The sequence below is a fragment of the Bactrocera neohumeralis genome, unplaced genomic scaffold, assembly GCF_024586455.1.
Source record: "Bactrocera neohumeralis isolate Rockhampton unplaced genomic scaffold, APGP_CSIRO_Bneo_wtdbg2-racon-allhic-juicebox.fasta_v2 cluster09, whole genome shotgun sequence".
NCBI classification, from domain to species: domain Eukaryota; kingdom Metazoa; phylum Arthropoda; class Insecta; order Diptera; family Tephritidae; genus Bactrocera; species Bactrocera neohumeralis.
Genome location: NW_026089622.1, coordinates 13,025,544 through 13,043,381, shown reverse-complemented (window position 1 = coordinate 13,043,381; position 17,838 = coordinate 13,025,544). Strand labels below are relative to the sequence as shown.

General features: G+C 35.9%; 2 protein-coding genes across 2 annotated transcripts in view; one reads left to right on the top strand and one right to left on the bottom strand.

Annotated features, from left to right (window-relative positions):
- Positions 1–346: 346 nt before the first annotated feature.
- LOC126764613 (uncharacterized) lies at positions 347–1,539 on the bottom strand. Its single transcript, XM_050482279.1, has 3 exons — positions 1,138–1,539; positions 970–1,081; positions 347–381 (listed from the first exon to the last, which is right to left on the bottom strand). The coding sequence occupies exons 1-3, from the start codon at positions 1,537–1,539 to the stop codon at positions 347–349; spliced, it is 549 nt and encodes a 182-aa protein (XP_050338236.1).
- A 15,123-nt stretch (positions 1,540–16,662) lies between these two features.
- Positions 16,663–17,838, top strand: part of LOC126764612 (calcium/calmodulin-dependent protein kinase type II alpha chain-like) — a 112,502-nt gene continuing 111,326 nt past the window's right edge. Inside the window, exon 1 of the mRNA XM_050482278.1 lies at positions 16,663–16,807. Within this exon, the coding sequence (XP_050338235.1) occupies positions 16,663–16,807 (145 nt within the window). The remainder of the gene's footprint in view (positions 16,808–17,838) is intronic.

Sequence of the window (17,838 nt, the reverse complement as noted above, 5' to 3'; positions counted from 1 at the left end):
GAACACGCTTACTCAATTTTATTAAAATAACTTACTTGTATCTAACCAGGAAAGGACTCTCTGCATGAATTTTAATTACAATATGTAACTCAGTCATTTACAATTGTGTTATATAAGAAGTAGGCGTATTTGTTGTCCAATTTCGCACTGCAATACAGAAATGTATACCGAGTATGGTTGAAATTGGTCGAGTTGTTCCCGAGATATGAGATTTCAACTGAATGTGGGGGATGCATCGCTTATATAAAGCTATCCAGTGGCATCCCTGATGTAAAATTTAATGCCTCTGACGCACGTAGTTACTAATTTATTGCACTTTTACTGGTTTTTAACAAAATTGTTATAACTAGGAGGAGTAGACGGTGTTATAATTCGAATCACCTATTTTCACAAAATAGATAGGAATGTCGTAAATATTCGTTGTACTAAATAACTACCTTATATCTTAATTTGGAGTTATAGTACTCTATATACGACACTTTCTGGGAGGAGCAATGGAGCGATTCAGTCCATTTGCAATACCAATTCTGCTTGGGTGCCAGGGAACATGTATATGCCAACGGGTTTCCGCTCTCATTAAATGCTTCAATTCATCATATTTAGGAAAATTAATCCTTCTAATTGATTTGCCTACCTGAACATTTTGGCGTTATACTATATTAAAAAAATTTTATTATTTCTTCGAACGCATTTATATGTACATATTTTCTATGCAATTTTTTAACGCCAAAGTCAAATACCGTCTTATTTTATGGAATATTTAATTTTCGTCTCTCTATTTGACTTTAAGTATATTGATATACATAAGTTTGAGCATCTACCCAAATTATGAACACATTCAAAACTATACAAAAATTTTAAATTCCTAGGTGTTGTATAAGGTAATCATAGAGAAATGTAGCAATTATTAGGGTAGGTATTTTATCAATGTAATGTGATTATTTAAAAACATTTTCTTTATGAACATACCTGACTTGAATTTTTGGACTTTTCGTATTTGATTGGAAGATGTCCCGTTTTGGGAATTCTGTGATATATCATCGATTAACTGAGTTCTATTCGAATCATTGAGTTTCAAAGACTAAAATAATTATTTTAATATTTTATGTATGAAAAAAACATTTTATTTGGTCATACCTCAGAAAATTCCAATGGATACATCATTACTGGCTCGCCTCTGCTAATTTCAATTAAATAAGGAGACATGATTTTAGCCTTTGACCTCTGTTTTGCATCAAATATTTCATCCAGTATTAGAAATTGGTCGACCTTTTTAAGGTTAAAACTGGGGTTGACACGAATGTTTACCAACAAATGCCTCCGAATTTGTTGGTAGTTTTCCAATTGCTCTCGGTTGTTCTCCTTAAGTTTTTTTGAGCACTCCAATAGTGCAGTAGTAATAATTGGAACTGCCTCCGGAGTCATAGAATAAGGTTCTATGAAACTACGTTTGGATCCATTAACCTTCTTAGACAATAATAATAATACCACCAATATTCGGCTTGTTATTTCCATTTCAGTTTTGAAATAGCTGAACATAAAAATAAAGAAATTATTTCTATACTGATTTTTGAATCAATGTGATATCTGTACTCACATAAAGTAATAAATAGAGTCAATATTCGAATGCTACTAAATAAAAATTGAAAACAGAAAAGCCGAAAAAGTTTTTTCGTATTTTGTCAGTGCCACCAATCACATTGTGTCATATCATATACATAGTTTTGAAAAGGTTAGATACATTTAACCAAAAAATTAAATTCGGGGAAGTTGAAAAAAGTTTCAGTTGTTCAAGAATGAGTGAAAATAATGAGGAAATTCGCTATATTTTGAAATTTGTGTATAAAAAAGAGAAGAATGCCATGCAAGCCAATGAAATTTGTGAAGTTTACGGAGACGATGGTGTATCAATTCGTGTAGCACAACAATGGCTTTTTCGCTTCCGTTTTGGAAATTTCGAAAATGCGGTTTACACGGATGGAATTATGTCTCCAGCGTAAAAATGGCAAATGGTGGTCGACCAAAATGGTACATATTTGTTTATTTTTTTATTAGTATAAATTTAAAAAAATAAGTTGAAGTTTGATTAGCAATACGAAAAGACTTTTTCGACTACCAAATTTTTATTTGAACCGAACGTTCATTCAATACAAGCCACATTCATAGAGTGTTGAAATTCGTATACTATATACATACATATGTATATTGTGGCTCCAGCTATAAAACGTCATTTTAGACTTACTGTTATAACTGTGACTAGATTAATACTCATCCATCTGAAAGTCCGAAATTATATGCGGCATATTCTAGAGAAAGATGCTTCTGGTTTTAATTAAGTTACCTATAATGTTTCACGCCTATTGGCTAAAGTTTACATCGCATCCCTTGAAACCTTCTTTTTGTCCTAGTTTGGAGGTTAGTTGTACTACTTTATACTTTTTCGTTGATGTTTTTTGAGCTCACTGTCAGCAATCCCGTCGGAATGTTCTGAGAGCGATATTTAGCGATTGAAAAGTTATTGGAGAATTTTCCCTATACACCCTACAAAGGAAATTTTACCAGATTCTGTGAGGAGGCGAAGAGTCGGCGTCAGCTGCTAGTATCCAAGCTAGATCTTGAAGGTAACAACTTCAATTGCCTTATTTATGTAAAAGCAATTAGGGGGGTTCGCGAATTGCAACCTGAATTTTGACTCTTCGTAACATTCCAGATGTGATAACATTAATTAACATAGTACAAAAAGCGGGAAATTATGAAGAACTCGCTAACTTTGTTAAAAACAAATAATCTAAAAAAGAAATGAAAATAAAAACCGATATCCTGATTGGAGCACATTTAAAAAGGATGCACCTAATAATGCTCACTATCAACCTATATATCCACAATATCTTCAGCCATTACAGTTTAATTTTAACCAATACCACTACCAACAAAGACAGGTTTATAAGTTTATAAAGTTCTAATAAAAAACTTAGTACAGACGATCCTAACAGATATGTGATCGCCAACAACTCTTACTCGAAACAAACTATCAAGCGACATAGCCCATCAGGCAGCTTAGCAAAGCTGCAAAAAAAAGTTCTATTGATGAGCTTAGATTACAACACGAACATTTTTTTTTGAACCAGAGTACTTCGACTACAACTAATACCCAGGCCAGTATAACAGTGGACAACAAAAGGAATTATTGAAAATAAAAACCGATATCCTGATTGGAGCACATTTAAAAAGGATGCACCTAATAATGCTCACTATCAACCTATATATCCACAATATCTTCAGCCATTACAGTTTAATTTTAACCAATACCACTACCAACAAAGACAGGTTTATAAGTTTATAAAGTTCTAATAAAAAACTTAGAACAGACGATCCTAACAGATATGTGATCGCCAACAACTCTTACTCGAAACAAACTATCAAGCGACATAGCCCATCAGGCAGCTTAGCAAAGCTGCAAAAAAAAGTTCTATTGATGAGCTTAGATTACAACACGAACATTTTTTTTTGAACCAGAGTACTTCGACTACAACTAATACCCAGGCCAGTATAACAGTGGACAACAAAAGGAATTACCCCACAAAATCAAAATAATTTTTTATTCAGTGCAAATTTGGAATTGAACTATATCAATATTGCCGCACAAGTCATTATTCCATCGACTGCAAATTCGCTGTTGGCAATTCGCAAATGACCATGTCGAAGGCATTTCTGAAACCGAAGGAAAGAAACCGAGTAACGAGGCTTCTTCTTCTTCGTTTAGAAGAGCGCGCCAATCGTTTCTTCTTTTAGCAATTTAAAGCCAATTCCAGATACGAAATGTAGCCAAGTCCTTTTCCATCTGATCTCTCCAAACCGGTGGAGGTCTTCCTCATTCCTTGCTTCCGCCGGCGGGTACTACTGTCGAATCTTATGTACGACATGATCTAGCCAGCGCAGCCGCTGTCTCGTAATTCGCTGAACTATGTCAATGTCGTCGTATAATTCGAACAGCTCATCGTTCCATCGAATGCGATATCTACCGCACATACTTTCCCTCGAAAACTCGTAACGTCGACTCATAAGATACTGTCACCGTCCATGTCTATGCACCGTATAGCAGGACGGAAATAAAGAGCTGCTTTTGACAGCAGCAAACACGAGCTGTCTTTATGCCGCGATGTCTGAATTTGGTATCCCCGCATAACTAATACAGCTGAGTAAACTGACGTTGAGCAATACCAAAAGCTCCATCAGCATCAGGAAGGATCTCTCCAAGCCGTTCGATACTAAACGAGGTTTAAGGCAAGGCGACCCCCTATCGTGCGATTATAATTCGAACTGCAAAACTTAATCGAGCAGGTACAATCTTCTATAAAAGTGTACACCTGCTCGCGTATGCCGATGGTATTGATATTATTAGTCTCAACGCGTCGTTAGTTCTGCTTCCTCCAGACATGATAAAGCAGCCAAGAAAATGGATCTGGCAGTGAACGAGAGCAAGACCAAATATCTCCTGTCATCAAACAAACAGTCGTCGACCTCTCGACTTGGTTGCCACGTCACTTTTGACAGTCATATCTTTGAAGTTGTAGATAATTCCGAACATCTTGGAACCACCATTAACAGCGACAAAAATTTTAGCCTAGAAATTTAACGCAGAATATCTCTTGCCAACAAATGCTTCTTCAGACACTTGTAGGCAATTGAGAGGAAAAGTCCTCTTTCGACGAACAAAAACCAAACTCTATAAGTCACTCATTATTCCCGTCCTGCTATGTGGTGCAGAGGCGTGGACGATGACAACATCTGATGACTCGACGTTAGGAGTTTATGAGATAAAGGTTCTGCGAAAGATTTATGGTCGTTTGCACTTTGGCCACGGCAAATATCGCATTCGATGGAGCGATGATCTGTATGAGATATACGACGATATTGACATAGTTCGGCGCATTAACAAACAACGACTACACTGGCTAAGTCATATCGTCCAAATGGACGAAAGCACTCCAGCTCTCAAAGTATTCGACGCAATCTCCGCCGGGGGAACCAGAGGAAGAGGAAACCTCTACTCCATTAGAAAGACCGGGTGAAGAAGGACCTGGCTTCGCTTAGAGTTTCCAATTGGCGCCACGTTGCGAAAAGAAGAGAAGACTTTCGCGCTGCTGTTAATTCGGCAATAATCGCGTAAGCGGTGTTTACGTCAGTAAAGAAGATGAAAACGAGGATACTAGGTCTAAGACTGGATGTCTTGTGCTCCTTGAGCCATACGTTAAAGAATCCTTTCTGATCACTCCCAATTTAATGCCGCTCAAAAATTTTTATATATACATATACTATATATAACTCATAGACTGACAGACACATAAGGTTAGTTAGAAGAACGAAAACTATTATAATGTATGTAGTAGTATTATATGGAAGTTGGGGTAGTATCGACCCTATTTTATTTATTTTTCGCAATACCACGTACTATTAAAATATCACTTACTAAAAAACTAAACATATAGAGTAAAGTCAGCCCGAAGTCCGAAAATCCTGATATTAGTTATATGGGGATGTTTAAATGAGTTAAACCTCCCCCTATTCTGCCTGGGAAAAACTGGCGGACCCTAGCAAGACACAGATTAATACACCACAGAAGATGAAACCATAACAGAACACAACACCAACTCAACTCACTACACCAGTACACCAACCCACTCAACAAAAAGGATGGGCATCGGGAGGGCAGATTCATACTTTATACATCGTTACGAGTATCCGTACTTACATTCGCATTCAAATTTTCCGTTTTCAACATACGCTCCCGTTTAAGTCGATTACTTAAATAATTAAAACACTTAGTTCTAAGGAAAACAATACTTGTATAAAGTTAAAGATTTCGTATTAAACAATAGAAATTCAATTCAGCAATATTTTGCAAATAAACAATATCAATGTTACTTTATATAGTTCATTTCCAAAAATTACAACAACAACACATTTCGTCGACACTAAACCAGAGCGGAAGCCGTGCCGCTGTAATGTAAGCCGTTTCTTGACCAACCTGAGGTTTGCACTGACTATTGCTTACGTTTTCATAACTGAGTATATAGAAATAAGTACCACAAGGTGCGTTCCAAAGTAATCATAATGGTGCCCTGGTGACGCCATCTACATTTCAAATGTCTTTCATGACATTTTATCTAGTGGAAGTGAAGTTATTACATTTTAAGTGTCAGTATGTTTGTGTTATCGGTGCGAAAATGAGCCACCATTAAATTTTGTTTTTAAATGGGTAAAATCCGTGATCATCGGAAATTCCATCGAAACTGTGCATGAATTCTTCAAAAATCAACCGAAATCATTATAGAAATTCATGGAAATGGAATTGAACATCTCCAAAACATCGATTTATCGCATTTGGGCTTACGAAAGGTGTGTGCATGGTTTGTTCCGCTCAAATTGACTGACAACCAAAAATTGCTCAGAATCCAACACTCGAAGGACATCATTAAAGAGCTTATTTGACCAAAAATTACATTTCAACCGCTAACCATTTTCCTTATTCAACTGATATGCACCGTGCGACTTCTTCCTTTTCAGAAAAATGCATTTGCCCATGAAAGGAAGGCGTTATGCAGACGTAGAGGCAATTCAAACGACTTACACCGGCATACTGGCGGCCATACCGACCAACGAGCTAAAACACTCGTTCGACATGCTTTTGGACCGTGCAAAAAGCCGTATTGAAGCAGAAGGAGACTATTTTGAATAAAATAAATTGATTTTGCCGAAAAAACCATTTGTTCTGTTTGTTCTTTCAAAATCCTGTTTACTTTGGAACACACCTTGTAGTAAGTAAGAATTCGTACGTACATATGTACGTTAATAGTAAATAAGCAAAATTTTGTATAAAAAGGAAATTATTCAATAAAGTAATCGAGTTCAACTTTGCAATTCATTCATTCTTGTGAAAAACTGTATTTAACATTCATAGTATCGTACCGTACTCCGAAATTCCAAAAATTAAAATAAAATAAATGAAACAAAACAGTTTCTAAATTACATAATTCGGCAAATCACATTTTTTAGACTACAATTCAAAATCTGTAAACTAATAAAAGTAAAATCCACAAGATATACTATACATACTCAAAATTGACAATTCGGTAACCTGGAAATTATTCACGGCAATCGATAGTTATATACTTACATACATGAGTATGCAAAAACTATAACATGCTCTGAACTATTAAAAAGTGATACCAATACACCACAAATACTTGTTTTATATAAAAAGTAAAAACTGGTCCGTGGAGTCTCAACGCGCGGAAGAAGTGAAACTTCTTAGTGATATTCCAATAAATGCATATCATTTTGTATGAAAGAAAACTAGCGAGAGGGAAAGGTTAAAAATATGGTGGAGTGGCCAACACTTTCTTAAATTCATATTTTATAAATTTATTATAAAGCTAAGTCAAAATCAATTATCCTCTCTGGGTTCTGACGGATTGATATCTATAATATTTACAATTGGATTATGATAACTAAAATACGATATGAAATGTCTTGTATCTATATTTCTCGCGAATACCGCATCAATAATCGTACCTCCTTTTGTCGTAAGATCATTTCTTCCATTGATCATTTCTAATGAAAATTTCTTTCTGAGGAATGCCAGTAATGGTTCAGTTTCTGGCAATGAGAAATTTACATTCAAATCTCCCGCAAGGAGTACCGGTTGTTTGCTATACTCTACTGGTTCTCCGACAATATCTGCAAAAGCTTGCGAACCTGCAGTTGACAACGGTAATAAAGCTTTACCGATGAACAATTTTATATCTCTCGTCGATGAATTTGGTGATTTATATATGGCAATTAAATTAAATTTTTTACTATTATGATTATCGCTAGGGTTCATTTTGCATTCTATCGCACACAAATCGCCAATTCTTGTTGATGTTGATATCGGCACATCAGCATCACTCGCGTAAATGAGGAATGAGAATTGCTCATTGTAATAAATAGCAACGCATGAATTTCTTGTTGAAATCTTACAACGAAATCAAAATTTGGTACGCCTACAAGGCTCGTTATCGTTCATAAATGTTTCTGATAACATCAAGATGTTTGACCGTGTAAACACTCTATCTGAGAAATCATCAACATGAGCACGAAGACTTTGACAATTGAATGATATTATTGATAAACATTTTCTTGTGCTAAGGAACTCGAATAATTCTTTTTCTAAGGTGATAATTGGATTTTGACGTAATTTTATCATTTCATCTCGCAAAGCGCGACATGACCTATCATTGCTTCCAATGCCCTGATACAATTTTTTCTGTTTGTTCACTGGGATAATGTAAACTTCATCAATGGCAACAGCTCTTGACAGTTGAAATTGAACTTTTTCATAATAGTAAACAATTTCATTGAAAGTTCCTCCTTGTGACTTGTGAATTGTCAATCCACAAGCTGGTGCGAGTGTAAAGTGGTTTCTCTTCCCATTTTCGATTTTCGTTAGAATGGTCGAGAAAACCACATTTGCTTGACGCATGACTTGTGTGAGTTCATGCAGTTTGAATGAACGCCAAGTTTGCGATCCAATGTAATGTTTCGATTGTTTGAAAATTGGTGTAGCTTTCACTGGCGGGAGTTGTCTCAAATCCCCAACTAGTGTCATGTCCAGTCCCCCGAAAGGTGCATCTGAATTACCTGTTATTATTTTCAATCTTCTGTCGACTCTTTCCAGAAGCTCTGCTCCAACCATACTAACTTCATCGATTATAATCAGGCGAATGCTTCAGCACTCAAAGCATTATCTTTACTGGTGGGCAACGACAAAGCAGTATGAATGGTGGTACCGTCGATTGCCACTGCAGCTTTTCCTGTCGAAGTACATGTGAGATATGCATTACAGTGTGCGTTGTTGGTTGCATATTTATTATAAATTTCCATGATGAGCCGAATTAAAAAAGTTTTTCCACATCCAGCGGGATCTGTCAGAAATACTAACAATGGTTGAAGTTGTTTCGATGTTGAATGATGGATAGCCTGTAGTAAGATGGATCGTTGTCCGATATTTGTTGTTCGCACAAATTCAAAAAATTGTGCATTCGGCATTAAATTTTATCTTCGCTTCGCTATTGCTTGGAGTCTGTTCAAGGTTGCTAAGCGGAGATCATCGTTGACGTTTGAATTAGGATCTGCGTACATTTCATCGAATGAAAGTGGCTGAGGAACTACTCCAATAACATCTTGATTGTCTTCTTGCACAAAATTTTCTTTCTCACGATACAACAGATTATGCGAACATCTCATAGTTTCTTCAATGTTGATGTTGGACTCGAATTCCTTGCGACGCTATAGAATAATGTTCTCATTGTCTGCATAAATTTGAAGGAATCAGGTCGTAAAGTAGTTCTGTCGCTTAGTTGCGGAAGGGAATATGCAGCGTAACCATCTCTCTTTTGTACTCTTCGGATTGGGTTGTCATATTATAATTTGTATATCTTATAACATGGTGTTTAGTCAATTTCTTCTATTCGTTGTCGGCGTTGCATTTGTATTGCGCACAAAACTGGACCAGAGTTATTTCGTTCAATTCCTCAGGTCGTTGCTCGTATTTGTCGAACACATTATAGTTCCAAATGTCTGTGGATTCGTCATTAAGCTCCGCCAATTCTTTGCGTGCTTTTTTCAATCTCTGTCGGTCTGTCGGCCACGACGTTGGGATGAATATTACCGATCTAGAGGCTTCAGACATTGGTTTACGAAGTAGCCACCAAGCTATTTCTTGGCTCGAAATCTCTACTGATTTCTCTTCATTAATTTTTCTCTGTAAATTACTGATCCCTCGGTTAGATTTATTAACATAGTCCACGAGGTACGTCGCGCAGGAATATTCGTCTAATATGAACTGCGAATCCATATTTGATTTTAAAACAATAAATAAGAATGAGTTGAATCGATTATGCCATTTCTCCGCTGGTGTTCTTTTCAAGAAAATCCGTGGCCGGATAATTTCCACAGAAAGTATTTTATAGTACTCTTCATCCGAAATTATATTGTTGCTTTGATAGAAATCGTCAATGTCGTTAATCGGCTATTTCGTATTGAAACCTTAATTTCATGTAATGACTGGCGTAACTGACGAAATTTGGGTCTTCTTTCTTCATAGGGACGAGTATTTGTGGGGACTGAGAAGGAAGGAAAGGTGCTTCAAATCGACATTTTTGTGGCTGGTTACCTCTTACTTTTTATAACACGTAAATGTGTGTTTATGTGTCTGCAATTTGATGTTTCCTGATGCTTCAGATGTGAATACTGCGATTAAAATGTCGATCAATGATATCGCACTTTCTCTGTCTTCCTCCAATGGGCGCTTCTGTGCGTTCTCCAGCCAGAGTATAATACGGACGTGAGGACTACCACGATGTTGAAATTCGATTCGCTTGAATCTATGTTGTGCAAATGTGGATGCTTTTTTGCTTTGTAGGAGACTCATTAACGTGTGCACTAATTTGTCGAAATAGATGGCGCAGGTTACAACGTCCTCTTTGATTAACTCTGGTCGAGACCAACGGTCTGATACACTTAGTCGAGACCAATGATGCTTGGTTAGGCCAAGTGGTGTTTACATACATTTGTATGGAAATACGTGTTGTATTTACGCTCATATATGTACAATATAGAGACATTTTTGAAATTCCTTACCTCTCGATTTGGTTGAAATTAAATTGACTGCCTCGTTCGTGCTTGGCGTGGCAATAACGTTCACAAAAAATGTAACATTTTCAGAAAAATTACATTTTTCTTAACCCTTGAATACAAATATTTCAAATACACTTTGTATGGAATGCAAAGCCTAACACTGCCACTTTAAATCAGCAGTAATTTTCAGCAGCTTTACAATTACACTTAATGGCACTTAAATTGATTAAGATATAAAACTGTATAGCAACCAACTTTTTTTTTTAATCCTTACAACAAAGTTTTACATGAAATTTTGCTGCGGTTTTTCTTTTTTTGCTCAAAGTTTAAGATTAAGATTTTATGGTGTTTGTTGGATAAAGAGCGATATTTAGAAAAAATAATATACCCTTAACAAACAAAAGAAAAATAGTCAAATCTTATCAATAAGTCGCGAGTCTATTTTATTGGCTACTAGTGTATTTATCAATACATATTATTATTAATTATATTTTGTATTGCTTTCAGTTGATTTTAACAAATTCGAGTCTTTTAAAAATGTGCTTAAGGCTTCATTAGAGGCAAATGTTAAATTACAAGTTATAATCAGTTCATTTTTTATTAAGTGTATATGAGATCTATTTCTTTCATCCCTCCATTTTATGTTAGCAATTGAAAATATTCTTTCAGAAAATGCGGAGGATGCTGGAATGGAAAGCAAAAGCGAAACAATTTTCTTTAAATTTAATAATTTATTGGTTTCGTAACCAAAAAATTTATCTTGCATCCTTTGATTGAGCTCAAACTTCAATTTTTCCATTGCTCCATACAAATCAAGCACTGTTGTGTCATTTCTTTCCAGTTTTTTAATTGTTTTGTCGAAAACATTCAAAACTTGGCTGACCATATTTAAAAAAACTTTAACTTGTATATTTAAAATATCTTCTTCAAGCTTTAAAAGTTGACGAATTTGTGTTGGGCATTTATCATCCAGTTTGCGAAAGTAATTCGTTATGGGAGTCCAATTCATTAATATACATATGATCGACTGCAGGCAACAAAGAGAGCCATCTTGTTCCTATGTGACGCTTAATCTCATGCCATTGCCCATTCACTTCTGCCACGAATTTTTTAAGCTCCTCTCTTCTAGAGGCAGAAACAGAGAAGTGGCTGTATATTTTAAGGATGATGTTTTCGACATCGCAATTTAAAAAGTTCATTCCGTATTTGACATTGTTGTGAACAATGTGTGCATGGCAATTGCCTTTTATTAAATGTGGCACTATTTTCTCAATGTTTGTGAAAAGCAAATGGTTTTTTCCAAAATTAGCATTTACGTTGTCGCCACTAAGCGCAATTATTTTATCAAGTGATAGATTATTACGCGTTAACGAATCTTTTACTGCTGTGAGCATTCCATCTGCTGATTCATCTGGATTTTCATAAAAGTCTAAAAGCTTTTGCTGGATTCCTGCTTTTGTATCGAAGTACTGAATAACAAGAGGGAATAGTTCTACATTTTTTCGGTTTGACGCGTCTATTTGCAATGCAAAAAATTCACTTTTATATGTGTCAGAGCTTGTTTCAATGCATATGGGCCCAGAACATTTTCGGCAATTGCTGCTTGTTTCGTTCGACCCAATTGAATGGTTTTAGCATTTTTAGATTCGGAATAAAGTAATTTATTAAGTTTGGCACCGCAATCTGCACTGTTACATATATGAAAGGTTGTGCTTTACTGTATGGTAAACTAAGGCTAACTCAGCAGCCGTTGTTTGTTTAGATTCGTTTGATTCAGCAGTACCCAATCGTAGAAAATTATATAAATTGAAGATTGTTGCGTAATTTATAATTTACTTGCGTGGATGTTAGATTCACTATGCTGTTTTATATAAAAATAATGATAACTTTAAACTAAAAACCACGTATTAAGCAATTTTGAATCTTACTTGACCTATGCCACTTTTATCAATTGAAAAAGTTATTGCACAGATAGAACATTTTGCTTTAAACTGATCTTCATCTTTTCATGCCATGGAAATTTACTTTTCCATTCGTTTTTAAACTTTTTCAGTCTTTTTACTTTAATTTTTCTCTGTTTTTTAGGTGTTTCATATAATATGCTGCAATCTCTTGAAGACATTCTTAAAATTTACCTGCGAAAAACAGCTGATTGAGCTAGTGCCTAAAATGCTTTATCGATATGTTAGATATTCGCAAATTCAAACAACCTTTTATGCACAGCTTTATCAGCCGATTTTCGCAGTTGCGAAAAAAATAAAAAAATTATGCATGAATAGGGATTAAATTTTTTAGAAAAGTATGAATTAAATTGCTTAGAGTATAAATATAATATTTTAGCGTACTATATTTATTGTGAACAGTATATAGCATTCAAGCGAAAATATAGTACAATACTATAAATATAGTACGTCTGGCAACCCTAGCTGTGACCAATAATATTTAGAATTCGGTATTGATCTTAGAAATGCCAGATTTGTGTCGAGGCAATTGTGGATATACTCTTCCGATTCTATTTGTTGTCTCGTCACTCTTGTGTCATTCCCGATCTGCAAGTACTTCCTGATCAATATTCTCAGGAAGGGTGGTTAAAACATGCTTGAACCACAGGCGATCACATATCGAGCAAGCAAATCCAAAACTATTATCCGTAAATTTTGCCATTACAAACTCATGTGCTTTTTTATGTTGTTGAAAGTGAGCATACGGAATTTGTGGATAATTTCTCACGTTCGGTAGCGGTATTATTGGTGTTTTGATCTATATCCTTATTTGTACTCTCGTTTCTTTGCCGTGATGGTGCGGCCCTTGCTAATTATCGCTGAGCTTTTTTCCGTGCTCTATACTCTCGCTGATATTCTGCTGCTGATTTCCTTCGTGGTATATCCCTGAAATGTATACCACTACTTGTAGAGGGTCTTGCAATCGTTGATGGATCAACACACGTAGAAGATCCAACAATCGTAGATGGATCAATGCACGTAAAAGGTCCAGCAATCATTGATGGATCAACATTGGTCGGAGGTCCAGCCGTCGTTAATCTATCAACACGCGTTGAAGGCCCAGCAGTGATCGGTGAATTGACGATTGAGGGCCAGCTATCTTTTCCAATTCATCCTTATCCCGCTCTGCTTTCTTTCGTGCTCGGTATTCACGATAATATTGTGCTGTTTTCCCTCCTCTTGAAACACGGGATGCACTGTCTTTTTCCGCTGTAAAATCAATTTGAAATCAAACCATTAAAATTTTTGCCAATCCAATTGATATTGGTTTCAAGAGGATTTAATCCACAAGATACATCTATTATAGACAATTGAAATATTCAAGAGAAACGTACCATCACATAACCTGGAATCCGCTGTGTTATGCGTATTATCACTGTCACTAATTTTATTGTTTGTTTGAATCACTATTCACTGTGTACTAATACTACAAATAGTACGTCAATATTATATAGAACACAAATTAATTATGGGAAACACTTTAATAACAAAACACGAAAATAAGAAAAGGAATTTTTGATACACAGGACACTTGATGCACTCACGCATAGGCACTAATACTATTCTTGGGAGCTGTTATACGCTACGTATATTGCAGTGATCGGCATTTCTTAGCACAATTGTGCAAACTAACTTCACACGTACGCTTACGCTCTATCGTTCAGTCGTTGTCGAGCCAGCAACGAATTAACATCACGTAAGACTATAGCGCAAAACCAAATATGCCCTGCAAGAAATATTTTATGATTCTAAATGCCTTTGGTGTCATTCAATGCCTTTTATGTTCCAAGTCTTTTAAAGATAATAGGGAATATATCCTTAAAAGACATTTTGTTAATTTTCATTATACTATTAATTATTTAGATTAGATGCTTAATTTTAATTCCAATTTCTCACTGGGCTACTTTTTTTTCGTGCTCACCAACACAGTGACAGATCCTCTCATGCCGACCACTGGTATATTGCCATAGCAGCACATGCGGCTGGCGATACTTTACTCTCATTCCCTCTCTCTCGCCGGTCTCTTGCTGCTCTTCTCCTTCCGAGTTGCGTTAATCGTTCAACGCTATTCCCCCTCCCCTGAAGCGTTAAATAAACGTTTAACGCAACCTTTTCCGAAGTCGCCAAAGAAGTTTCACTTCAAAATAAAAATATAAAAAAAAATTTTCTTCGCTAATGTGCAAAATAAAATTTAACATACAAGCATAATACATGCCGCGTTGTCTGTGTATATGTCACCACATGGTAACAATAAGGTCACCTTTAAACAGAAGGTGCATTCCATGAAAAAGTGGAACTCTGAACTGTTTTACAAATATGCATTTTTTTATATATTATTGCACGTACATAGTGAGATTATGTTCTCATCTAAAATAATTTACAAAAGTTGTAGTGAGTATGTCTCATTTTTTGTAAATACCGTTATTTATTGAGAGTAACAACAAGTCGGATTTTTATACTCTCGCAACAATGTTGCTAACGAGAGTATTATAGTTTTGTTCACATAACGGTTGTTTGTAAGTCCTAAAACTAAAAGAGTCAGATATAGGGTTATATATACCAAAGTGATCAGGGCGACGAGTAGAGTCGAAATCCGGATGTCTGTCTGTCCGTCCGTCTGTCCGTCCGTCTGTCCGTGCAAGCTGTAACTTGAGTAAAAATTGAGATATCATGATGAAACTTGGTACACGTATTCCTTGGCTCCATAAGAAGGTTAAGTTCGAAGATGGGCAAAATCGGCCCACTGCCACGCCCACAAAATGGCGGAAACCGAAAACCTATAAAGTGTCATAACTAAGCCATAAATAAAGATATTAAAGTGAAATTTGGCACAAAGGATCGCATTAGGGAGGGGCATATTTGGACGTAATTCTTTTGGAACAGTGGGCATAGCTCCGCCCCCTACTAAGTTTTTTGTACATATCTCGGAAACTGCTATAGCTATGTCAACCAAAGTCTACAGAGTCGTTTCCTTCAGGCATTTCCATGTACAGTTCAAAAATGGAAGAAATCGGATAATAACCACGCCCACCTCCCATACAAAGGTTATGTTCAAAATCACTAAAAGTGCGATAACCGACTAACAAAAAACGTCAGAAACACTAAATTTTACGGAAGAAGTGGCAGAAGGAAGCTGCACCCAGGCTTTTTTTAAAAATTGAAAATGGGCGTGGCGCCGCCCACTTATGGACCAAGAACCATATCTCAGGAGCTACTAGACCGATTTCAATGAAATTCGGTATATAATATTTTCTTAACACCCTGATGACATGTACGAAATATGGGTGAAATCGGTTCGCAACCACGCCTTCTTCCAATATAAAGCTATTTTGAATTCCATCTGATGCCTTCTCTGTATAATACGAGTATAAACATTAGGAACCAATGATGATAGCGGAATAAAACTTTACAAAAATACGGTATTTGAAAAATATGTAAATGACGTATTATGAAATCTCGATTATCACTTTACCATGCGAGAGTATAAAATGTTCGGTGACACCCGAACTTAGCCCTTCCTTACTTGCTTCATTAGTCTTTACACAACTTTTTGCGAGGTCGCTGCCGCTATTGTTTATCAGATAGAAACTAGATTTCCGTCCTTAGTTATAGTGTATGGTCCGCTGTATTTAACTGCATACTAATTTTTTTGGTTAAGTGTTTTTTTGATAAGAAATTCATCATAACGGGAAGGTAAGTTTCGATGTCCCATACGTGACGCTTAATTCCTTTTTCTATTAATAATTGTAAAACAAGTCGACTATACAAATTGAATTTTTCTGTTAACAGCTAACTTTTAGCGGTCTAAAAACTGGTGAAACAATTTTGTTTGAAATCGCTTTGCTTACAATATATTCTTTGTGATAATAAAGTGTCTGTACGTGACGCCAAAGAATAAGTTATCTGACATCTTAAACTTTTACTGGCGTTTGTAATAAACAAAGCCCTTTTTTGTACTGCAAATCTCAATAACGCAAAAATGAGCGACCAGCAACCATCAACCGGTGCTAGCCGCATGCGAAAATTTCGAGAAAAGCAGAAGGAGAAAGATCCAAGCTTTACCGCTAATGAGACTAAAAGATTGCGTGAGCTTCGTAAACGAAAAGCAGAAAATCTTTCTCAAGGTGAGTTAAAAGCAATTTTACTTAAGAAAAGGGATAAGAAGAGATTGCAAAGGGCAAAACAGCGGATTGAACTTAAAAATCCTACTGATTCTCCTGTAAGTACTGAATCTCCGTACAAGTCGAAACAAACTTTATCTAGAGCGGTTCAAAAGGCTCTAAAAGCACTGCCTTAATCACCAAGAAAGAAAAAAGTGGTTTTTACAGAACTAGCGCGTAAAATGGACATTGCTCTAGCAGAAATCCCAAATATTAGCTCATCAGGTGACGATACACGTTATGACGATGTGAATCATTTTACTATCGTCCGGATATTGTGTATACCTGCCCAGGCGCAAATGATTTCATCGTTGTTTGGGAAAACGGTATTAAGAAGAAGTGTCAAAAGCATTATTTGACTTTGTACCTACGAAAAGCCTTTGCATTTTTAAAGAATTTTTTCCTAATATCGAAATTGGATTATCAAAATTTTGTAGTCTAAGACCGAAAAACGTTTTGCTAATGAAAGACACACCTTCAGACCAGTGCAAATGTTTAACTCATGAAAATTTTATGTTCAAATTGAAAGGTTTGAAACAAAATTATTGTAACGACTGGTGGACTATAATTTTATGTGATCCTTCTTTGGATTGGAAGTGCTGGAAAAATGAATGTGATACTTGTTCTGATGGCAAAAAATATTAATTTCTATGGATTTATGTACAATCTGTGTATGGAAAGAATGGGAAAAAACTCAGAAAATAAACTACGTTTAGTAAACCACGAAACAAGTTCAGGTGAACTTAAAGAAAAATTGATTGATTCTATCCATATTATGATGAATCATGTTAATTTAAAACGAGTTCAAGCCGGTGAATTTCAAAAAGACCAACGCAATGAAAATGTGCGAATCCTTCAAGTTGATTTTGCGATGTATTTTGGCTGTGAATACCAGAATGAAGTTCAAAGCGCACTCTGGTCACGAACAAGTGTTCTTTTATTTACTGCTGCAAGTTTTTACAAAGGCAATTGCCAAACATATCTTATATGCTCAG